Source organism: Camelus bactrianus, chromosome 6, assembly GCF_048773025.1.
Source record: "Camelus bactrianus isolate YW-2024 breed Bactrian camel chromosome 6, ASM4877302v1, whole genome shotgun sequence".
NCBI classification, from domain to species: Eukaryota; Metazoa; Chordata; class Mammalia; order Artiodactyla; family Camelidae; genus Camelus; species Camelus bactrianus.
The window spans coordinates 29,023,452-29,049,081 of NC_133544.1; the positions used below are offsets into that span (position 1 = coordinate 29,023,452).

At 38.5% G+C, this 25,630-nt stretch overlaps 1 protein-coding gene across 3 annotated transcripts in view; it reads left to right on the forward strand.

The window, feature by feature from the left end:
- The window catches only part of DCAF5 (DDB1 and CUL4 associated factor 5), a 92,206-nt gene that overhangs the window by 14,044 nt on the left and 52,532 nt on the right, over nt 1-25,630 (forward strand). For 2 of the 3 annotated variants that reach the window (XM_010962308.3, XM_045522147.2), the window contains exons 2-5: nt 10,964-11,107; nt 13,102-13,138; nt 14,025-14,164; nt 15,939-16,068. In XM_010962308.3, coding sequence (XP_010960610.2) covers nt 10,964-11,107; nt 13,102-13,138; nt 14,025-14,164; nt 15,939-16,068 — 451 coding nt within the window. The remainder of the gene's footprint in view (nt 1-10,963; nt 11,108-13,101; nt 13,139-14,024; nt 14,165-15,938; nt 16,069-25,630) is intronic. The other variant, XM_045522146.2, reaches the window with a different exon arrangement.

Here is a 25,630-nt window from a genome sequence, read left to right on the forward strand (position 1 = left end):
TTTCCTTGAAATGACAGACTCGTGTTCATTTTTGAGAAAATACCTGCCAAATACCCAAGTCTGAATAACCACAGTGTATATCAGTTGTTTCAAGTAAGATGATATTCCATGAAAAATGCAGCCAGTTCAGCTCACAATAGGAACTATCTCACACATGCTTTTTAAAAAAAAAAAACATTTTTTTCAGTGTGCAGTGGAAGTGCTTCATGTGTACTTCCCATCTCATCATACAGAACATTAAGATGTGTACTCTGGTTGAAATTTGTTAAAATTATTTTTACTGCTTCATCAGGGACATTCCTAAGTGAAAGTGGCATTTATTTTCTACTACCAGTGTGTGGCAGTTAAGGGCAATCACTACCTTGATTAGCCCTAAGGCACCAGAAGTTTTACCCATCTTTGCTTTTGCACCATCAGTACAGTGTCAACATCATGAAAAAGGCAAATAACATTTTAGTGTTATTGTGAAAATGGTTTTGTCTTAGCAGGCCTCCTGAAGTTTGTGGAACATACTTTGAGAACTGTTCTAAAGTATAATATAGCAGTATTGTGTCCTGTCAAGGGCCTACATCAGAATTTAACCAGTTCCCTCTTATTCTCTTTTTTTATTTGGGGGGTGGATAATTAGGTTTATTTATTTATTTTTAATGGAGCTACTGGGGATTGTACCCAGGACTTTGCATGTTAAGCACGCACTCTACCACTGAGCTATACCCTCACCACTAATTCCCTCTTATTCTAGTTGTTTTTTGCTTTTATCAGAAATCTTATAGCTAAACCTTTGCAAAAACTTGTCTTCTTTCCCCTTAGAATAAAATCTTAGAAATGGGATTCTGGATCAAAATTTTTTTATTTATAAAATTCATTTGATATATATTTATCTACTAAGATGGTTGAACTAACCTATTTATACTTGTACCAGTATATTATGAGATTGCATCATGGCTATTGCTGGGCCTCATTTAATCTTTGCCAATTCAGTCAGTATGTGAAAATGGCATTATTTTAAAATTTTTATTATTACTGAAGTTCTCATATATCTGGACTTGATTATTAGTGAAGCTGAATATTTTTATCTCAAGTTTTGGCCATTTTGTAGTCTTCCTTTAGGGTGATTACAGCACAACTGATTAGGTTGCAACTTTCTTTGTTAAAATGGTCACGTTCTCCTAATACCTTCTAAGGTTAATCCCTGGGTACCCTGTTTCGGTCTGGGTATGTATCAAATCACAACCTCAGATTTAGGGGCCTTCTCTTCAGGAGGTATGTAGTAAATTGCCAGGTAAACTATTCTCTAAATTTCAGAAGTTTGAGCCCCATATTTTGACTTTTGTCATATTTAAAGGGTATCACCTGTGCTATTATTTAACATTTTTTTCCTAAATTGACTTCTTAAAACAGTATTTGAAAGTAAACTTTATATTACTATAATGTCTATGAAATCATGGCTTTTGTGTGGTAGGATTTTTTTTCCTGATACACATTAAAATACATAATTGTTAAAATTACTTCTCTACCATCTGAAATCATCCAGTGGCTTCTGCTTACCACACTTTAGGAAGAGCAGAGGCTTTGGAATCAGACATCTTGGATTTGAATCCCACTCTGCCTCTGCCTAGTAGTTGTCACTTGGGTAGGTGAATTTACCTCTTTGTGCCGTAATTTCTTCATTGGCAAAATGGGGATGTTGGAGATGATCTGTTGGTGTCTTCCAACTCTATTCTGTGATTCTGGTGTAAGGTATTTGTAGATTCCTTTCTCTGTTTCTGCTTAGGAATTAGAGACATTGTCTAGGGATTGGTGTGCGGGCTTAAAACTTAATACTAGCTCTGTTAAACTCTACTGCTACTAGTTGATTTTAGAGAAACTTATTTTCCAGGGTTCTAGTCTCTCTAGGTGTTGCTACTACTTTAATTCCTGTTTTCCGTTTAATGTAAAGTGCTTCAAGCTAGGAGACAAGCCGTCTATCATTGAGGCAAAGAAAGCAATGCCTCACTTTTCATTTCTTTAAAATGGGGATAATGTTTCTGCCTTACATACCTAATTGGATATGTGGAAAAATGAGAAAATAGGCAGATAAGTGGAATCAGCTTTTAGGACAAGGGTACTAGGCAAGGGCAGGGTATTAGCAGAAGTTGATGCCTGTAGATGTTATCCCTCCTCTGAATACTTGTGTAGTGAAGTGCAAAATCCATGACATCACCTCTCCTTATCTCTCCATACCTGCCAGTACTTGCCATTTGGTTTTTTTCTTCCTGATTTCGGAAGTGCCATTGGACTCCAATTTTGTGACCTTGGGCAAATTACCCAACTTTAACTTACCTGTGGGCTAAATGCAGCCTGCACCAAGACCTGCATTCAGCCTGCAAAAATCAGGTTGCTGTCTTCTCTTGAAAAATTGGAAGATCTGGCACACTTAAGCCTGTATTCCTCTTTAGCAGTAGCTGGCTGGAGCTGAATCGTGGCTTCCTTTAAACAGGGTTGTATATTTTCTAGTCTGCCATTTAATCTGGCAGTTTTCACTCATTTACTTTGCTGCCTGGCCCCTGTTGTACCTGAGAGACTGGATTGTATCATTGTAAGGAGCGGTCTTTGGAGCCAGATAGCCTGGATTCAGATCCCAGTTTCCATTCTTGGTAGCTGTATACCTTCAGGTTACTTAGCTTTTCTGTAGTTTCATCTAGATAATAAGGATAGCAATACTTGCTTGCTTCATAGGGTTGTTATGAGGATTAGAAGAGCTACTACATGTAAAACCCTTAAGGTAGTCCCTGACCTAGAGTAAATTTAGCTGATGTTAACTATTGTTGTTGGTGTTCAAAGAACATGATAATTAGCTAACATTTATCTAATTCATTAATCCTAACACAAAATAGGTAGAGTTATTTTCTCAGTTTTTCAGATAAGAGGATACAATTTAAGAGAGGTTAGGTAACCTGTCTAAAGGTACACAGCTAGTAAGTGGTAGTAACATTGACAATTGAACCTAGATGCCTGTATCCTAAGCCTGTGGTTTTCAGTGCTATGCTGTGCTGCTTCACACTACATCCATCTCTAAAACAGGTCTAATTGCAGAAATGGCATCCTTGGGTAAGTAGAGATTAGTGCTCTTAATGTTTTTGTAAATGATTTGAGAAGAGAATGCATACAAGTATCCCAAATTTATATATGACATTAGTTCCTTCAAGTAGTGAAATACCAAACTGATGGGAATAAACTGCAGGCAACTATTTTGTCTGGGTGGAGTGAGTGAGGAGCAGAGTGATAACTGAATTTCAGAGTAGGTAAGTATAAAAGAATACATAAAGAAAAATAACAGACTTCTTATAGAATGATGTGTTCCAAAATATTCAGTAAGGACTTGAGAGTCATTTTAGGCTATTATTCAAAGGTTGAGATGGCCAACATTTCACACCCAGTATAGCTATTATCAAAAAACCAAAAGCAGAAAATAACAAATGTTGGTGGGGATATAGAAAATTGGCATTGCTGGTGGGAATGGAAAATGGTACAGCCGCTGTGAAAAACAATATGGTGGTTCCTCAAAGAAAGAATTACTGTATGATCCAGGAATTTCATTTCTAGATTTACATCCAAAAGAATTGAAAATAGGGACTTGAACAAATATTTGTACACCCATGTTCATAATAGCATTATTCACAATAGCCAAAAGTCGGAGTATCCTAAGTGTCTGTCAACAGATGAGTGGATAAACAAAATGTGGTATATACATACAGTAGAATATTGCTCAGCCTTAAAAAGGAATGAAATTCTGGCACATGCTACAACATGGGTAGACCTTAAAGACTTTATGCTGAATGATATAAGGCAGTCATAAAAGGACAAATATTGCTTGAATCCATTCACATGATGTACCCAGAGTAGTCAAATTCATAGAGATAGGAATGGTGTCTTCAGAGGTGGAATGGTGGTTGCCTGGGGTAGGGGAGGGCCTGAATGAATAGCTATAATTTAATACATATGGAATCTCGGTTTGGGAATATGAGAAGTTCTAGATGGATGGTGCTTCTCTTTCTTGTGTAAAGCTGTGGAACATCCTCATTTGGAGTTGTAAGTGGTGTTCTGGCCTCTTGCACTTTGGTGGAAGGGATGCAACTTGGTTTTAGGCTTCAGGCCTAGCTTCTTGGATTATTAGTGAGTCATTTTGTCTCTCTCATCCTCATCTGGAAAAAAGGTTATATAATCCTTACACTGCAAGCAAAGATACATGCAAATAAACTTTTATACAAATGTTAATTATTTTCAACTTTGGGAAAACAAAACAGACCTATTTCTCATTCACTGATGCAGCTGGGCTGTATGGCACACAGGCTCTACCTCTGTATCTCCATGCTTCGTCTTAGAGCTCAGGAGAGGTATGGGTGACACAAAAGGAGGTTTGGCTGCAGAGCGGTGATTACACACATACAGAAGAAGGAATCAGTAGACTGAGAAAGAAGGGCAGGCTAAATGATTTCCTTTAGTTTTTTCAGGTTGAAAAAATAAAACTGCAGCAATATAGATGGACATTAAAGACATTAAGTAAATTACTATCCCTAGAGGTACCTCTGTTAACCATTTTGCATCTGCCCTTCCACATACAAATTTGTGTGTACTTTAGTTTTGTTAAAATATGTCATGCTATTCATTCTCTTAGGCCACCTAAAACGAGTTAAAAGATTAGAACAAATTCATGAATGATACTTAAGAGAAACTAGGATTTTTTGAGGAGTGTATATACCTAATAAATGACATACTGGGCTAAGTGCTATTAAATATATTATCTCACTCAAGACACACAACAGCCCTGGGGGATAGTTGGTATTTTCTTCATTTTACAGCCACAGAAATGAAGCTCGAGAAGTAGAATAACACACCCAAGGCCACATGGATGGTGAGACCAGGATTTGGTTCCAGACACTTATTCCAGAGCTTACACTTCCTGTACCACCATTGCTGCCTGTCAAAGATGAAACCCCAAACTCTGACTCTAATCCCATTGTGTCAATTTTTAAAAGAAAATAACATTTTGAATACTTAACACAGTCATTAACCTTCTGTATCTTAGTGATTATTCCATGTCAGTACAGTACAAACAGCTGCCTTACCCTTTTTTTTTTTTTTTTTTTTGCCTGCAGGATACATAGTACATATATAAGCAATAAACTTCTGCATTTTTAAAATTGTGGTAGGATATACATAACACAAAATTTACCATTTTAACCACTTTTAAGTGTGCTGTTCAGTAACATTAAGTACTTTCACATTGCTGAGCCACCATCACCACCATCCATCTCTGGAACATTTTCATCTTGCAAAACTGAAACTCTGTACCCATTAAATAAGGGCTCCCATTGCTCCTCCCCTGAGCCCCTGGCCACCACCATTCTACTTCATGTCAATATGAATTTGACTGCTCTAGGTACTTCATGTAAGTGGAATCACACTTTTTGTCCTTTTGTGTTTGGCTATTTTCACTGAACAACAGTTTTAAACAGACTTCTGTTGATAGACGTTTAAATGTCTTTTGCTCTTCAAACAATGTTGTGCTGCAGGAACATTTGATCCATAATTTCACTGCTCTCTCTGTTCTGTGCTGTACTTGGCTGACTTTCTGAGGAAACCTAAAGCAATTTCTTTCCTTTTGTGCCTTAGTTTTCTGGGCTATAAAATAAGAAGAATACTAAATAATTACTTTTGTTACAGTACGATGTGAGCTCTTGCATACTTTCTGCTTATAGCTTACAACCCAGTAGGAAAGAACAGTATTTAAATATAAAGGCTTTCTGTAACTACAAAGCTGTTGCCACAATGTGATTGTAGTACATTTCAGGATGAATTGGTCAGTTTGGTGCAGAACTAAATCAACCCAAGATAACCAGCATCAGAGTGGCTGTTTCTCTTGGGGTTCTCAGATGGGTTGAAACTAAAGTTTAGAAGGCTTGGCCTCTACTTGTTCCTTGCCTGACACTGGCGCCAAACAGAAAGGGCTTGCCTTCCTAAGAGGTTCCTGTGCTTTCCCTGAGGTGTTTGAGAGGCTGGGGCTGGCCCACAAGCATCCAACTTCCAGGCTCACAGAGCTGCCTTAAAGGATCATACTCTTCACTTGGATTGTTGTGTCTCTCTGTAGGAAGATACAGTAAATCTCTGCTTTTTTGAACTGACCAGGTGATTTACAGAGACAGACTGTAGAGCTTTTTTCATGTTCTAAACTGATTTATCCTTGCTTCACCAGCCCTCCTTTGCTTTGTGGGGTCAGAGATTTGGGCATAGCTGTTCTGCTCCCTCTACTGGCTTAAAAGCAGCCCAACAATTTCAGATTATGCCTCAGTTTGCACCCTTTGTGGGTTTTGCCTACGCATGATTGAAAAGTGTTGTCTTTGCATAGGGCTTTTAATACCTTACCTAAAGAAAGTGGCAGGGGCGGGGTGCACCTCTCATCTACTGACACTAACCTTGAGGTCAAAGTAGAAGAAGCAGGCCCTGCCATAGCAATAATTTCTGCCTCAGTGATTCCAATCTCCTGTGAACTTGGGCTGTCATCATCATTTTTAGGTACTAAGGACTCATCATTTTAAATGATCCCAAGGCATGCTCTACAAATAACCATGCATTTTAAATTACAAAGTATTTATTTGGCAAAGTTAAATCATCCAATAAATGTCTAGAATAAACATTAAAGATAATGCTGTCTGGGTGATGGAGGAAGATCTTTTGGCTGAGAATGGTTATGACTGAGTACATAGGTTTAGATATTCTGTTTTCTTTTTTATTGAACTTTTTTTTTTTAAGCTGTTGCAGTCTGGAGAGGTTGTGCTGCCTGAAAAAATGCAGAGGTGCCCTCAGTTATATTTCTTTACTATGGGCATCCCAGCACATCCTGGAGAGTCTTGTCTTCTTTTTTCTATCATAAACATTAAAAATATATTTATTTTATGGAAATATGCAAGCATATATAAAAATGTAGTGTACTCATCCATAGTAATTATCAACATTATATTAATCACCTATCTCTGCACCTTTTTTTACCCTGGAATATTTTAAAGGAAATTCCAGACATTCACTATTTGACCCACTTCAGAATGCATCCCTAACTGATAAGGACTTGTTTCTTTTTTAACATGACCACTATATTACACCTAAGAGATATAACAATATCATGAAATACATAAAGAAGAGAGAGATCAATTGTATTTGGCTAAGTGTTGACAATTTGTTAAATTTTCTTCCAATCTATTGTTTTTTTAAAAGAACAAAACTTTACAGATACAGTTGAAGTCTGCTTTTACTATGTGTGTTTATTCATAAATATTATGGTATTGTTTGCATATTTTAAAATATATGCTTATATATACATATCCTTCTGAAACTTTTTATTACTTACCACTAGGTTTTACTCATTTTGGTACATGTGTCGCTAACTGATTTTATTGGTTTTTTTGAGGGGGGAGGTAATTAGGTTTACTTACTTACTTACTTACTTATTTATAGAGGAGGTACTAGGGATTGAACCCAGGACCTTGTGCATGCTCTAGTGCTTGAGCTATATCTTCCCCACTGCTAACCCATATTAAATGCTGTATGGTGTTCCTCTAGGTTTAGATTTCATTTGTATTTATATTCCATTGAATTTTATCAGTTTATATATTGATGGATATTTACGTTACTTACTTTTTTTTGTTATTATGAACAATGAGGCGGAGGGGGAGGGTATAGCCCAGTGGTAGAGTGCCTGCCTAGCATGCACGAGGTCCTGGGTTCAATCACCAGCACCTCCACTAAAAAAATAAACAAAAACTTAATTATCTCCTCCCCCCCACCAAAAAATTTAAAAAACAAACAAGAAATGAGGCAGTGAACATTCTAGTACATTTTCTTGTGCCATTTTGTAAGAAAGTATCTAGATTATAAATTACATTTCATTGATTACTGCAGAGGTTGAGATCCTCTATAATACCTGTTGACTATTTAGTTTTCCACTTCTGTGAGTTCTCATATTTGCTTCTTTTCCTAGTAGTTTTCAAAACTGATTTATAGGGATTCTTTGTATACTCTTCATAATAAGCCATTATCAGTTTTGTGCGTTGCTAGAATATTTATAATTTCAGGCAGTCCTTTCCTGGTCCCTGCCCGTGCTCCCTCCATTTACTCTTAGTTAAGTTGGTTTGTTTTTATTCCTGTGGTCCTTTATTTTATTCTTACCTACTTGTTTTTGGATTATGCTACCAAGGCAGAGAATCCCTTCAGTGGTCCATCAACTGAGTTTGCTTTGTCAGTTATGGTTCATTTTTTGTTCTGTAAGACAGGCAGTCTAGAGGAGTGGTTAAGAGTGGGGCTATGGAGTCTTAGCTGCTTGCTTTTGAATCTTAGCTCAACCACTTTACTACTGTTGTGACCTTGGCAAGTTACTTAACTCTCTTGGACTTGGCTTTACAATCTATAAAACCCATGGAGTAGAGCTATTATGATCCTCATTTTGTATTTGATGAACCTCAGGCTCAGGGAGATTAGATTAGAAATATGAGTAAATACAAAAAATATGTGGGCCTCTTTATCTTTTAATTTTCCACTTTTGATAGAGTCATGGGTACAGAGAAATATTTCTCTAATATAAAATACACAGTAGCAAAAGCATTGCTAGATCCCTGACCTGTGGCCTCAGTGTTGGAGAAAAACAGTAAGAGTAGAGACTATTGAGAACTAAAGTGTTGGTGCCCTGTCTAAATCTATTAATAGGGTGGAAAGCCCCTTTATGTTACTCTTCATTAAAATAAAACAATAAAAAGCCACCTTTATTTTTATGACCTTAAACTTATAAGAGATACAGAATTTAAATAACCATTCAAGCCAGAGAACTCATAGTTGAGATAGGCAAATCATAAATACAGAACACGGTGGGCCATACTTAAGGGATCACTGTGGTAGCCACTGAAATACTGTGGAGGAGGACAGCTGCAGAATTTGATTTTGAACAATAATGAGAGGAAGAAGGATCTCAAGAAACAAGGGAACTCAAGGAGCAAAGACAACTTCTTTCTAGGAGAGAGAGAAGTATGGTTTGGCTACTATATCTTCTACTGTTTTTTGGTTTTTGTAGTTTTTTTTTTTACTGTAAAAGGAAATTTGTTTATAGCAAAATGTCGGATGGTAAAGTAAAAGGTAAAACATAAAAGCTTTCTAACAGTATATACCCCAAAGAATTGAAAACAGATATTTGTACATCTGTGCTCTTAGAAACATTATTCACAATAGCCAAGAGGTGGAAATAACCTAAATGTCCATAGATGGATGAATGAATAAAAAAATTTGATGTGTGCATAGTGAAATATTATTCAGCCTTGAAAAGGAATGAAATTCTGATACATGCTACAATATGGATGAACCTTGAGGACATTACACTAAGTGAAGAAACCAGACACAAAAGGACAAATACTGTATAATTCCACTTATATGAGGATACCTACCTAGAGTAATCAAATTCATAGAGGCAGAAACTAGAATGATAATTACTGAGGACTGGAGGAAGTTATTGTTTATTGGGTACAGAGTTTCATTTGGGGATGATGTAAAATTTCTGGAAATAGATAATGGTGATGGTTGCACAAACACTGCAGATGCCACTGATCTGTGCACCTGTAAGTGGTTAAAATGGTAAGTTTTATATTATATATATTTCACCACAATAAAAATTCTCCAAACAATCCTAGCCTAGAGGTGATGTGTCCATTAAAAATAATTTCTTTTATAGCCATCTAGATATGCAAATACAAGCATAAATATATTCATTCAGTGTCTACTCTGGGGTATTCATTTAGGTGCTGGAAATTCTGCAGTGAACAAAAGTGACAAAGTTCCTGCTATCGTGGAGCTTTTTAAAAATTTGTTTTACACAAATGGATGTTGGTATGCATTCTGTTTTACACCTCATTTTTCCCTTAACAAAGACCTTTGGACATCTTTTCTGAGTTAGTTCTTACAGATTCACTAATTTGATGGTTACATGGTATGCCCTTGTATGGATGTGCTATAATTTGTGGCTATTTAATGTATTTAATAGAGGAGTGGAGGCAGAGGTATACAACTTACTACGGTTTGCTGCCCATGTTTGAGCCTATTGTAAGTTAAATTTTTGTTAGTAGTATAATATAGTCTTGTTATAAAGAGTCAAGCAGTGTCAAATCTATAAAGGCAAGAACCGTCTAATCTGTCCTGTACCTCTCTTTTAATCCCATTTCCTGGAAGTAGTAACTACTGTTTACAGTCCATTGTTCATTCTTCCAGATGTGTTTAATGCATGTGCAAATACAAAGAATATATAGAACATGTATAGGACCTGGCTCATGCAGTATAATATTGCTCATTTAACTTGGACAGTTGAGAGTTACGCAGAGGAAAGAGCTGGACTGAGCTTCATGAAAGGTGGATTCTGTCTTGATACTGCTGTTGTGACAGTCATACAGGTTCCTCATTTGTATAGTGTCCCATAGTCAGTGAGATCACATCAAGGAGAGTGCTTTGAAAGCTATTATGATAGAAATACTAGCATGTTTCTTTAGAGTTCTTTGGTTGCAAGCACTAGAAACCAACTCAGATTCTGTTAGACAAAAAAAAAAAAAGTAGGGGGACATTAGTAGAAAGATTTCAGGTAGCAAATAAAGAAATATTTAAGCAACTGGGTCTCTGGAAATTCAGGGTGGCTTTGAAGGTTTTAATGTTAGTGTTTTTATCCCCTTCCTTTTCTGTGTGTTGTAAGATGTAATTTCTGAGGAAAAGTGAGTGGTTTAGAGGCCATGTGTTTACTGATGGTTCAGAGGGTAGAGTCCTGGGTTTGTGTGCCCCATCAGAATCACATGGAGTTGTCGAGGTGCAGTTTTGAAAATGATGGGATTCAAGGCTGGCAAAACCAAATGTCAGCCTTGAAATGTTAACTGTTTTAACCCTAGATTCTTACTCCCCTCTCAAGGAGGAGATGATCGCCGGGTTCTACTATGGCACATGGAACAAGCCATCCACTCCAGAGTCAAGCCCATACAGCTGAAAGGAGAGCATCATTCCAATATTTTTTGCCTGGCTTTCAACAGTGGGAACACCAAAGTATTCTCTGGAGGTGAGAAGAAGGGAGATTTCCACCTTGGGAAATTCACTGTGGCTGGAATTTCAGATAAAGGAGTGCTAAAATAACTCCGTAATTTTCTTTCCTTTGTCTCATTGAGTTGTGGTTTCCCATAGCTTGTCTTCTCTGCATTACAGCAGTTTAGACACATTTATAGACTAATGTCTGTCTGTCCTTCTACTTTCCTTCCTCTCCTTTGCTCTTGTTTCTTTTTCAGTAGAAACTTTCACATTGCAGTCTGGTACACAGAAAGGTTTTAGAAACTGTACTTAACCTTACTATTTGAGGTACACTCTAGTTTTTTTTCTATTCTGTTCTATTTTGTTTTTAAAGATTTAAAAAAATTGTGACTCAGATTGATGTTATGACCATGGATGGCTCCTGTTTGAAAAAACATTGTGTTAGGGTGCAACTGTAATGGCTTGTGCTCAAGCCAGCTTCTTGATGGCATCTGTCAGTCGCACTCCTTTCTGACCACTGCATTTCTAGCCCTGCCCTCTCTTCTGAGCTGCAGATTTCCTCACTGAATATCTACCTTTGTGTTCCAAAAGTAATTTAAATGCAGCAGATCTAAAACTAAAATTATTAGTCCTCCCCTGCACAAATACTTCTTCTTGTTCCCTGGATTCCCTTTCCCAATTATTATCACCATTCACTTAATTATTTAAGCTGTTAGGTTTAACTTTTAAGAAACTGCTGACATTGAAGCATTTTCAGCTTACAAAAATGACAATTTCGTATGGTTCAGCCTAATAGAAATCTCAAAGTCATCCTCAAACCTGCCTTTCTTTCATTTACGCATCTTATTAGTCACCAACTAGACTGTCAGATCTATTTTGAGAGCATCATACTCATCCTTTAGTTTCTGTTTTCTTTCTATACCTACTGCCCTGATTCAGATCCTTAGCTTTGGCCTGGACTATTGCAGTGTCCTGTGATTTCTGCTACCAGTATGTAACTCTCCTTATTCATTGCTTATACAGGTTTTCTCTTAAAAGAAAGTTTCAACCATGTGAACCTTTGACCCTACAGTGTGCATGGGATAAAGTCTAAATCCAATCTACCTGTCTGGCCTCATCTTCCTCCCCCACATCTTGTACTCTAGTTACTAAATCACTTTACATCTTAAGTGCCCTGTGCCTTTTGCACATGCTGTTCCTCTCTAGGCCATGATTAATTGTCCAGTACCCACCACTTCCCCTACGTCTTCCATCGGTAAGAGTTTTGGGTTATTTAGTTTCTTTATGTGTCTCCTTCCCCTTAAAAATATTCTGTTACGTACTTTCATCCTGCTCATAAAGGACACAGTTGCTCCTGTATCTGTGTCCTCATTGTAGAGCATATCACTGCAACAAGATAACCCCTCTTGTCATGATTAGTTGTATATACAGGTGGACTGAGAAGTCCTCAAGGGCTGGGCTGAATCTTGTCCCCAGCACCTGACACTGTGCCTTTTACCTGGAAGGCATTAGTATGGGTTTGATTTACTTGGTATGAACCTGTAGCAGAGTTACAGCCAGGGCTTTAGGATGACCTGGGCCACATCTCTACTGCTTATGCTTTCAGCATACAAGGGGAAATTTTTTTACTGTCTTCATTTTTGAGTTTTTTTTTTTTTGACTATATTAACCATTTGAAGGCAGGACTACACATATCATGAATGTAGTATTTTTAGATTCCTTGACAGAATAAAGAGAAATGCAAGAGAAAAAAACTTGTGGATAAACACTTTCCCATCATTTAGAATCACACAGTCATTAAATTTTAATGCCATAAAAAATGATGAGGATGTGAATAGTAGCAAACATTTGTTGGGGCTTAGTCCTATTCTGAATGCTTTTACAAATGCACTCTTATCTTCACAATACCTATATAGATACAGTTATTATTCTGTTTTTACTGAGGCATAGAAAAGTTACAGATGTTACTCCAGGTTTCACAGTTAATGAATTACAGGAATTATCAAACGTCTGCTTTTTCCTTTACAGGAAATGATGAGCAAGTTATCCTCCACGATGTTGAAAGGTAAATAGATTGTTGGTATAAAGGTAATTAACTCTGTTTTTCATGTGAAGAGAGGCAAATATCTCTTTAGACCAAAGTAGTTTTTGTTTTTTGACGAAAATAACCTGAAACCAGCTGTCCTTTGCTGAAAAAGATTTCCGTAATAGTTTCGGAATAAAATTTTGATTTAAAAAAAAATTTGGAAAGCTGCTATAAAATTATAGTTTTCAGGTGAAAATTTAAAGGGAGAGGTTGGAAGGGAAGTAAACATAGTCCTTAATAATAATGATAGCTAATATTTTATGTGCCTGGTACCACTCTAAGTGCTTTGTATGTATTAATTTATTTAACCCTCACAGTAATTTTATCAGGTGATACTATTATGACCTCAATTAGAAAACCGAGGAGTAGAGCTGTTAGGTAACTTAAGGTCAAGTGGTGTTAGGACCTGAATTTAGGTAGCCTGGCCTTGGAGCCATGCTTTTCTTCACCATGCCAGATTGCCAGGAAATCCCTCTTCTGCCCCTGCTGGCATCGGGGCTGCTCTAAAGCATTCCCTTGCTCTTAGAAGTCTAGCGCCACCTCCAGGCCTGTACACAAGCAGATGAATTCTGCAGGAAGTGAAAACATGAAGCTCGTCTGTTGAGTCACTTTCATGCTTATTTATTGCAAAGCAAACTTGTCATGAAATCTATGAAGTCTGTTCAACAATATTTTTTCTTTAAACCTGGAAGTTGAGTACCTACTTTTTTTAGTAAATATATAATCCTTTGGGTTTAGCTAGGTTGACTTTCTGCTGGAGGAAATGAAAGAGAACTCCATTCTAGGAACTAGAGGGCTGGGACTCTGCTCCATGGTGATGTGTATGTGTGTGCCTGTGTGCCTCTCTCTGCTCTCTGTCTCTCAGCAGTGAGACCTTGGATGTGTTTGCTCATGAAGATGCAGTGTATGGCTTGTCGGTGAGCCCAGTGAATGACAACATTTTTGCCAGCTCCTCAGATGATGGCCGGGTTCTCATCTGGGACATCCGGGAGTCTCCCCATGGAGGTAGGGTCACTGTGCAAAAAGCTTTTGGATTGTGTTGAAGAGTTTGAAGTTGGGTTCATTGCAGATACAATTTATGGCCTGGGAAGCCTGAAGGGAAGAGCTGTAAAGGAAGAGGAAACTCACATGTGGGGGCATAAATATGTGTCTGTGGAGGCCCCATCCTACCCCTAAGCAGTCAGAAGTGAGGCACCTTTACCAATCCTTCTCCAATCACCTGTGAATCTCCACAGACCTTTGCACCTGTAGTAAACACCGCAGTATCTTGGTGTTTAGTAGTCCCAAGGAACAGGACATGTAGTGCCTCAATTGTAGAGGGTAGTCACCAGGGGTCAGCTCTGTGCATGGTGCTGGCATGTACATATTCCTGGCTTTTTACAGAGAATGGGGGTGTTGTGCTCTTTCTTGCATCCTAGTTTCAGGCTTGTTATTTTGCTGAAAGAACCACAGAACCTCACCTTAACTGTGTGCAGGAGCTTAAAATGATAGCAGATACATTCTACTTAAAGTGGATTGTCTGAGTGAGTTCCTCTTCCAAATCAGTTCTGTGGGTCTCTGAAATGTAAAATGAAGAATTTGTCATGTTGAATGTTTCTGGAGTTTTCAGGAAATGCATCTCTTCTGCTCATTTTCGGTAGAGAGGTTTCTCTGTCATTCTGTCCTCAAAGGCTCTTTCCTCCAGCAGACCCTTAGTGCTGCCTCCACCCCTACTCTTGTGCACACCTGTGTACACAGAGTTACTGTTCTGCCTGCCTAGTCTGTCTGGCAGGCTCTGGGTCTTATTATTCTGTATTCTGAACATTTAATATAGTGTGCTGTGCTCATTATTGAGGTTCAGGCTATAAGAGAAGCTTGTTCTCAGGGTCAGACAGACAAGGTAGCTGAAAGCAGAGGTGATGGTCGAGTCACTGTGTGCTTGGTAGGGGAAATTCTCCTCTGTCTGAACTGCCTGCTGGCAGAGATGATTGAGTGCTCTCTGTGCCCAGAGACCTGTGAAGTGTCACATACGGAAATCGTAGACTGGGGAGTGCTTTCTGTCTACTGCTTCTAAACAACTTCTGTAGGCCTATGGCTTCGCCTAGCAGCCAGCTAACACGTGTAAGAGGCTGCAGGGTTCTAAGTGAAGTTGATAAGGAGCTGGCTGGATGCAAGGGAAGTTCGATGCCTTTTTTTTTTTTTTTAGGTATTTCAACATTGCAAGTGAAATCTTAAAATTCTAGACTGAAGCCCTTTTCTTTTCAATTTAAGGAGCAATATGACCAGAAGGAAAAACTGCACTATTGTTTTGTTTTGTCTTCATTAAATCTTTGTATAATTTTAAAACTTAATTTCTGAAGCTAATATATTTGAATTAAGGTATTATGATTTTACCAGTAATAGGTTGTGAATTTTTTTCAGCTCATGAGGAATTCAGTTTTACTTACTGCAAAAAAAAGAAAAAAAAACCTTAATTTACCATTTACCGTGACCATTTCTGTTTTGTCACAGGATCTGAATAGATTCTGTGTGTATTTCTGAGTATTATAGTTTAAAATTTGTGTATGTATGTTTAAGTTGCTGTTTTCAGACTTTCTGTGTGCAGAAAGTGTGTACCAGGACTTGTGGGGACTTTGTGAGTAAGCACAGCTCCTGGGGTGATGTACTCTGTTGGATTCCAGCCCACTGGGATGGTTGTTAAAAGAGTGTGCTCCTCCTCGCATTCACATTCCTTGCTTGTCTGCCTGCCACTGGTCCAGAGGTGCCTGTAGAGGACTGATCAGAATTTCTCTCTTCACAGAGCCCTTCTGCTTGGCCAACTATCCATCAGCCTTTCACAGTGTCATGTTTAACCCTGTGGAACCCAGGTTATTGGCCACAGCCAATTCAAAGGAAGGAGTGGGACTCTGGGATATTCGAAAACCTCAGAGGTGAGTCCCCTTTATTCAGAAGATGTTAAAACTTTTCCCTGCCTTATATACAAGATCTTAGGGTAACTCACAGCAAAATAAATGTGACAATGAATATATGTATGTATAACTGAAAAATTGTGCTCTACACTGGAATTTGACACAACATTGTAAAATGACTATAACTCCATTAAAAAATGTTAAAAAAAAAATTAAGCATTATAGACAAAAAAAAAAAAAAAAAACAAAAACTTTTCCCTGCCTCAACTCTCAGGTAATGTTATCAGCCAGCAAGGGTTGTGCGAACCTGTTTGGCAGTTGATCTCAGTTGGACATCTCTTAACATGTCCTGGTGTCTCTGAAGCCAGGGGAGCCCTGTTCCCAAAGGGCAGACAGTGTTGAGATAGCACACTCCTTGCTGAGGAGGAGTCATAAATTATAATCTGCACTCTAGACAGGGTCCACTCTAGGCAAACTTTGCAATACTGAAAGCCTCCCTTCAGTGCTGCCTTCTACCTGTAGGTCCAGGCTTCCCCACAGTCACGGGAGGTCTTGTCAGGGGAGTGATGGTGATTTGTTAAACTCATTTCCACTGAACTGGGGATTCTTAACCCCAGGCTGAAGAGGGTATGGGCTTCATGAGAACTGTGAGCCCTCCAAATTGCATGGAAATTATACCATGTATTCATCTAAGAGCGTTTTCTGAGAAGGGAGTTTGTTTATTTTTTATGTTTCTCAAAAGGAAGAGTGACTGTAACAATAAAGGTCAAGAGGACTACAGTTACTGGACTACAGTGTCAGGGACCTAATGTGTTCCCCTTCTGTTTGCATTATTAAGAGTACACTTAGGACAATTCTGAACTGATGGTATGAATCACTAATGGAAGAATTTTAGGCATCCTTAAGAGAAATATGTGGCTGAGGGCAAGTAGGAGCCTCTTTCATGTTCCTTAAATCCTATGGGGGAGAGATAACCTTTTATGGCACCTGTATATAAAGCAAACCTTGCTTTTACATGCAGTGCTAGCTCCTCTGAAAGTTCTACGTGGAGCTAGCTTCCCACACTAAAGCACTGTTGCAGAAGAGTATCATGGAAAAGTTATGGTTTATTGCAGGGGCCTCAGATGAAAGGGGCAGTTAAGTACAGAGGATTTTATCTTCCTTGGTGATATTTAGTTCTAGCTAATTCTCTCCATGGGGCAGTCTGATGGGGTTGGAACTGTGGCAGATCTGGATAGAACAGAAGGGGGTCCCTGGTGTTGAGCAGGGCTCCCTGAGGCTCCATAGGGCAGCAGAGATTTCTGCTCTCTGTTGCATATGCACTTGGTTCTTCCTTTTCTATGCAGCTGAAATGCATGTAGTGGCAGGACCTCTGTTGTGCTCTTTGCACTGTGTACTTAGGAGGCTTGTCCTCTGCCCAAAAGACAGTCTCCTGTGTTCAGCTATGGCATTCTCTGCTACTTGGGACTTTTTAGGAACAACTGTTCTGCCTCATCCATATCACAAAGGGCAGGATTTTGGACTAAGGCCAGCCTTTTCCCAACCTGCTATCTCCCGTACTGATAATTGTAGTGAACAGCTGGCAACTGGAATGGGAGTGGGGCCCTGAGCTGTTCATCCTCAGTGGAAAGCTTGAGTAGTTCATGATGTCAGCAGTGTCTTGAGAGAAGAAAGGGGCTGAATGTTAATGCTCATCCCGATTTTCTTCTACTAGCTTCCTGCTCTGCGTTATATTTGGGCTCTCTTCTTTCTGCTTGAATTCTTTTCTTTTCAAAAAATTCTAAGTGAGATTATTGCTTTATTTTTATAGTAACACTTATTAGACTTAGGGTCTCTTGTCCAGAGACGTGTAATGAAAAAAAGGAAGAAGGAAAATCTCATGTTGAGATTATCTCTGTTCCTTGTATGTTATTTTAAATGTTTGTACATCAATATGGTTCTTCTCTTTCCTAATCTCTTCTTTCCGAAGGTAACTACAGCACACAGTTTAAGTATCTGTCCAGACATGATTTAATGTGTATAATTAGTGTAAAGAATACGTATCCTTTAAAAAATTTAGAGTAAAGGAACCATGTAATGCTTACCACTGTTCTCAGCTTCTTTTTTCAATTAACACTATGTCTTGGAGCTTTTTATTCATATCAGCACTTACAGTTCTAGCACATTCTGTTAATGACTACATGGTATTCCATTCTTATGATGTATCCAACAGCCAGACTTCTTGTTTCCAGTTTGGGCTATTATAAACTGTGCTGCATGAATATGGTTGCACATCTGTCTTGGCCTCCCTTTGCAGAAGTATCTTGGGAATTGCTGCACCAAAGGGTGTATGTTTTACAATAAAAATTGCCAGATTTTCCCACCACCACTAAAGGCTGCACTGATTTAATCCTATTTACCAACTGCATGAGACTACGTGTATCTCCAGACTCTCATCAACACTTAAACTTTTGCAAGTCTTATGGGGGGAAAATATTATCTTCTTGTTTTGATTACCCTGTCATTTATGGGTGAGATTATGTGGTTCCTTTGGTAATCTATAGTTTTCAAAGCCCACATGGGAGAAAAGTCAACTAATAAAACTAATTGGCAATCTTGACTGATTTCCTGTCTTGGAATAAAAGGAGGAGTGCAGTACTGCAGAGACCTAGGATGTTTTTACCTATTTCTTTCAACTTTTCTAAGGTTCTGTGTGGTTTTATGGATATGAGGCAGAAAAGGAACATGAAATATTCTTGGGGTACTGTCCTTCACATCCACTGGTGTTCGGACATTAAACTGCAGATCTCTGTTTGAATTCTCTCAGTACAAGGTGTGGGGAGGAAGAGTTGGCCCTTTATCTTTTCCATGTGGGGTTAATTATGCTGAGTTGCAATAGATGATTTGTCTCCCGAACACAGCTGCCTAGAAACCCCAACCCAGATCTAGGGACAATTCTGAATCTCCTGGGAGGACAAGCCTGGAATAGGATAGATCTATTTCAGGGATACTTAAAGTCTAGGGAAAGATTTTAGGGAGTTTGTGAACCCCTTATGACTGCAGGTAAAATCATGTGTGCTTGCATATCTGAGCACATGTGGCATTTTCTTTTGGGGACTGGGAGAGCTTTTACCAGGTTCTCATAGAGACCCTTGAACCCCAAGAAAATGAGTCGCTTGGTGTTCTAAAGATTCTGGATTTAGAGCCTATTGTGGTTCCTTAGCAGGCTTATAAGTGACTTCAGCTTGTAATAGGTTGGGCACACGTGTGAATTCTGGACCTACTTGAGAGGCCCACTGGCCTTCTAGAGATAAAAATAATCCCTGTGGAACAATCAGGGCCTCACACTGAATACCTTGTCCTTCCTAACCTACCTTCTGGATGATTCCATTGCTGGAACGGTTTCTCTGCCCTACCCCAGCCTAAGATGTGCCTCTCTACCTTAGCTAGTTATCCCGTAGGAGTGTGAACAGGGACATATTTGTCCCACTGTACAGCCCTGAAATAAGCTGATCAGAGAGTGGCTGGCAGAGTAAAATGTCAGCTCTGGAAGGGACTGATCTGACTTCCTCATTGTACAGATTAAGAAACTAGCCCAGTGAGGGTAAAGGGAGGCAGAAGAGCTTGATGGTTTAGAGTGTAGGAGCTGAAGCTGTACATTCTGGGCACAAAGGCAGGCAGTCCACCTAGTAGCCATGTGATCTTGAGCATGTTATTCCACCTCTCAGTGTCTCATAATAGTAAATAATAGCCTACATTTATTAGGCGTTATTTGCCAAGGATAATGACAACTATAAGAAGAATTCCTTATTTAATCCTTATGACAACTTTATGAAGTAGATTCTATTATTCTTACTTTAATAATAAAGAAATCAAGGTACAGAAAGATGAAATAATACACGTGTGTATGTATAATATCTTCCCCTGCTTTTAAATCAGTTAGGGGCCCTGTATATTCTAGTGTTCTTTCATCTAGGCCTCCTTGCAATAAAACTTTGTCAGAATTTCTCTCAAATTTTTCTAATACAGACCTATCCAACTCTGAAGGCTGAGTCCTTTAGACATCCTGCCTCCCTTTTCACTGTCTCCTGGCCCAGCCCCTGTCTACATGCTGACTTTCCAAGTTTCTTGTTCTCCTAACCCTGGAAACCTGCACATGCTACTTATTTTTCTTTTGTAAAGTTTTGGAACAGAGGTTGTGAACTAGTTGCCCATAGGCCAAATTCAACCCACAGAGATATTTTGGCCTACATAATGTAATAGTGTTTGGAAAATTACACAGAAAAATCACAATTTCTAACATCTCTTGAAAAAAATCAAAAGATCTATCATTGGACCTCTGTTCTCATGTGGCAGCAGTCATACGAGCTGAGCCATGAGTTCCTCTTTAACCCTTTATGATGTGTTAAGGATTCCACCAGTCCTTGATGTCTTGATCCAGGTGTACTTCTCTCATTTATATTACTTCCCTGGCCATGTAGCCATTGGAGTTTGAAGGTTGACTTTGGGGATTTTACTGATAAAGAGTGTTCCATAGGGTGGGGAACTTGAGTATAAGTGATTGGATAAGAGAAAACTTAACATATACAAGTGTACATTGCATGTTTGGGCAGGGCTTCATTTATTTCATTTACATTATTTCTGCTGATGTCTTTTCACAACCATCCTCTCCTTTGTCATTACCAACATCCAAGTTATGATGTCTTGCTTGGATAGTTGCAGTGGTCTCTGAACAATTTTCAGAACTGAGATCCTTGAACATCCAAAGCATTCAGAAAAAGTGAAATTTCCCCTGCTATTACTCTCCTTGTCTCACCGTTTTCATTGCCTGTTTTAGCTGTCTGCTAGCTCACCACCTCTCTCCCTTCTCGTGTCTTTAGTTTCTGTCAGTTTTTGTTAGTTCTGTGACAAGTAACAATGTCTTGCTTTGACAAGGCTAATAAAGACAGTGGTTCTTTCCCACTCAATAATAAAACTAGGGCAAGCCAGGAATTCCTGTAAAGACTTGCCTTATAAGCCAGTGCTTTTATGTGTTGTGTAGATGACGCATCTGAAAATGGGCAATGAGTGTAATTCTACTATTAGAAAGAAATTGCTCTTGGGAACTCATCTGGCTTTGGGGACTAATGGTCTGTTTTCTGAGCCTGTGCCAATCCTTCTGTAGAGACCAAATTAAGTTAACTCCTTGCCTTCTGAGCAGCCGGACAGTCTCTGCCCACATTGCATTTGAGGGTTGCTTGTACTGTTAGTGGAAAATAGAGCCCAGGGGTTCAACTTCAAAGGCTGGAAGAGGCACCCATCCTTTGTTGAAACTTTAAAGATTGGTGCTCTCCAGACCTCACAGAATGCACAGCCATGAGGGTAAACAAAGATTCTTAACTTTAACAGGACCCCAAAAGCACTATACATGAAAGACAAAAAATTGATGAATTGAATTTCATTCAAATTAAGAACTTTTATTCACCAAAGACACTATTAAGTGAAAAGATGAGTCAAAGGACGAGCCATAGTCTAGGAAAAAATATTCATAATACATGTATTAAACAACAATTCACATTCAGAATATGTAACAAACTATAAATCAGTAAGTAAAAGACCCAAAACTCAGTTTTTAAAATGAGCAGAAATATTGAATAGGCACTTCACAGAAACAGATATCCAAATAACCAATAAGTATTTGAAAGGTACTCAACTTCACTACTCATGAGGGAAGTGCAAATTAAAACCACAATGATTTATCAGTGTATACCCTGAATGGTTAAAATTAGAGGCTGATAGTACCAAGTGTTGTCAAAGGTATGGAGCAATAAACACTTACACATTTTAGGTGAGTGTAAATTGGGACAACCATTTGGGAAAACTATTTGTCAGTATTGACTAAAGCTAAACATGACTCCATGACTCAGCAGTCTTACTGTTAGATATATCTGAGTACATGTTTCCACCAAAGACACGTGCAAGAATATTGACAGCTGCTTTATTCATGATAGCCCAAAGCTGGAAACAACTCAAATGTCCATTAAAGGAGAGTGGATTAACTGCAGAGTAGCCGTACTATAAAATACTATGCAGATGTAAAAAAGAATGAGCCGTAGATAACGCACACCGATGTGGATGAATCTCCTAGCCATAATGTTAAATGAAAGAGGCCAGATACAAAAGAGCATAATACTGTGTGATTTCACTGGTATGCTATTAAAGAACAGGCAGGTTACAGAAGTCAGAATAGTGGTTAGGTCTTGGTAGAGTATTGACTTAAGAAGGCACGAGAGAAACTTCAGGTGTTCTGTGTCTTTACCTGTGTGATAGTTTCATGAGTGTATATTTATGCAAAAGCACTTACTGAGCTGTATGCTTTAGAAGTAGTGTAATGTATTATATGTTAAAGTACATTAAAAAAAAAAAAAGGAAGAAGAAGAACCCAAGGTCACTGTTGTCTTCAAGTGGGTATTTACTTTCTTCCCTATGATTCCAATAGTAGTAGCAATATCACCAGCAATTTTTGGAGCAGCTGGAAGGGGAAAAAGAGGGAGAGGAGTCAGGAGGACCTAACAGTTCAGATGGTATTATAGAAAACTGCAAGAGAAAAGCTGGGAATGGTTGGAGTTCAGTTGTCAGAATGCATAGCTCTAGTCAGGGGACATGCCTTCTAGTTGGCCACTGCTTTCTCTCTCTCTCCTCCCACTCACCCGTCTTTACTATCTATATGTACATATACAGTACTCAGGCAAGTGTTCCATCTACTGAAGCCTGTAATAAAAGCTTATTTCCCTGCTAAAACTATATTCCTTTCTTAAGTTGTTTGTTTTTTTATTAATGTCACCATCACTCTTGTAACCGTCCTGGCTAAAGTCCCAGAATCCCATTTGACTCTTCTGTCTCTCCACCCCTCTGCCATAACCAGCCCTGCTCTGTGTTAGTACCTGGCCGCTGTTTTCAGTTCTTAAAGCCCCTGCCCTATTTCAGGTCTATGGCACTCTTTCCATAAGGTGTTGACTGCACTGGCTTCCTAACCTACCTCTTGCTTCTGACACATAGCACATAACCTTAAACCTCACTTTTGCCATTCCCCTACCCAGTAGTGTTAGTGGCTTTTCATTATTTTTGTTCATGGCCATATCTCCAGAACCTATAATGTGGGATACTCCAAGGAAATGGTTTTTTTTGGAATTAATGTATGACCTAGTTTACTGGGAGAAATAAAGACTCATTAAGCAAGCAGTCTACCCCTTCTGTGGTGCCAGTGTCCCTTCTCCCTTTGTAACTCCTCTTCTGCATACAAACACACATTGAGAATTTCTCCTTTTTTCATAATTTTTCTTTTCCTATTCAAATCCTAGTTACCCTTCAAGGTCCAGGATCTAATGGTACCCCATCAGGGAAAACATCCTTGTTAGATCTTCAAGCTTCCTTTACTCACTGTGTCCCCAGCACCTAGCACGGTTTTGGCACAGAGTATGTGTTGAATGAGTGAAGCTTTCTCTCACTTCTAGTGGAAGAGTGCGCTCTATTCAGACCCTCTCTGAAGAACTAATGGTCTGTGGCATTCATGTTGCATGTCTCAGTTACTGCGTTTGCCATCATTGATTGTCTTTAATATGAGTAAGCCTTATGTCCAGGTAGGCCAGTATTAAAAAAAATCTTAATTTCCTTCCAGTGCCCAGGAGTTGCTTCTCAGAAAGAAAGTACTTGTCTCAATGTGTACTATTACATCTCATGTTTTTCTGTGGATTTTTAAACGACAGGACCGTGTTTTATTCATCTTTAACCTGTAGTGCCTAGCATAGTGCTTAGAATGTTACAGACACTCAATAAATATCAAATGAATGCAGTGTTACACTCATTCCAAAATAGTATGTATTTACAAAGCTAGCTTTCTATAATGTTTTCTGAACCTGTTAACTCCCTGAGTATGATGACATGGATCAAAATGTCATCTTTAGGGAGTAAACCCTTAGAGGAGGTTGTTATGGTTCTTGCCAGGCTTTGGACACCTGTCAGAGTGATGAATGGAAGCCAAGGATTCTGGTCAAGTTGCTTTCTAGCTTTTGCACCACAAGGTGGAGCTCTAGAGTCAGCTTTGTCCACTGGAAGACACCAGGGTCCCAATATCCTAACCCAGTGATTCTCAAACTTTAGAGGGCAGCAGAATCACCTGGGCAGCTTGTTAACGTGCTGCTTCCTGGAGCACAGACCCAGTGATTGAATTGTGAATCTGCTATTTTTTTTTAAACAGGTACCCCTACCCCCAGTAATTTAGCAACTTTGCTTATTCTGCAAGGTGGAAGCTGTAGTTATTCAGAGGTCTGTGTTGAATTTGCTGCTATGTTCATTCTGACCCAAGATCTTCAGGCTTTAGGCCAGAGCTTCCCTGTGTCCATTAGTTTTCACCAAGTACAAATGTGCCTTTTTATAGCGAGAGACTTAGGTTCAGACCAGAGCTATTCAGGAATGTCTGGTTAATGGATGGGAGTTCTGGAAGCATGTACCAGTTCATATCCTCCCTTTAAAACTCTCCAACTCTTGTTATTCAGGAGGAGGTGATGTCAAATCCCTAAGTCGAGTAGACTCTTATTTTAATATCAAATCTTGACTTTATTCTTCTAAAAAATTTTTATGTTAAAAAAATTCACATATACACACATATATTTAATAGTAAAATAAACTTCAGTATGCCTAGCACCTAGTTTCAATAATTAACCCATGGGCAATCTTATTTCATTTATTCTTCATCTGTGACCTTCCCAATTTTGAATGCATTTTCAAAAAACATTATATCATTTCCTCTGTAAATACCTTAATATGTATCTCTGAAAGATATTCTTTTTTTAAAAATTGAGATAAAATTCATAAAATAAAATTAACCATTTAAAAGTGAAAAATTCAGTGCATTTAGTACATTCACAGTGTCATACAGCTACCATCTCTGTCTATTCCAAAGCATTTTTATCATTTCCAAATAAAACCCTTACCCATTAAACGATTACTCCCAGAATACTTCTCTGCTAGCTCTTGGCCACCACCTGTCTGCTTTCTGTGTCTATGTATTTACCTATTCTGGATATTTCATACATGATGTAACATTTTGTTTGGCTTCTTTTACTTAACATAATGTTTCTGAGGTTCATCTACCTTGTAGTATGTATCAGTAATTCATTCCTTTTATGGCTGACTAATTTTCTATGTGTGGATATATACCATATTTTGTTGATCTATTCATCCATTAAGGGACATTCAAATTGTTTCTGCCTTTTGGCTATTACGATTACTGTTAAGACTCATGAATAAGTTTTTGTTTGAGTACTTGTTTTAGGTTCTTTTCGGGTTTCTATTTAAGAGTAGAATTCCTGGATCATATGGTAATCCTGTGTTAAAACTTTAAGAAGCTGCCAAATTACTTTCCATAAAAAGATAATTCTTTAAAAAAAAAAACCATAATATTACTATCACACCTAAAAATTAACAGTAATTCCTTAATACCATTGCATATTTAATGAGTGTTTAAATTTCTTTAATTGCCTCATCAATGTTACAATTAGTTTTTATGAATCAGGATTTAAATAAGGTCCATACAGAAAAGGGAACTCTCCTACACTGTTGGTAG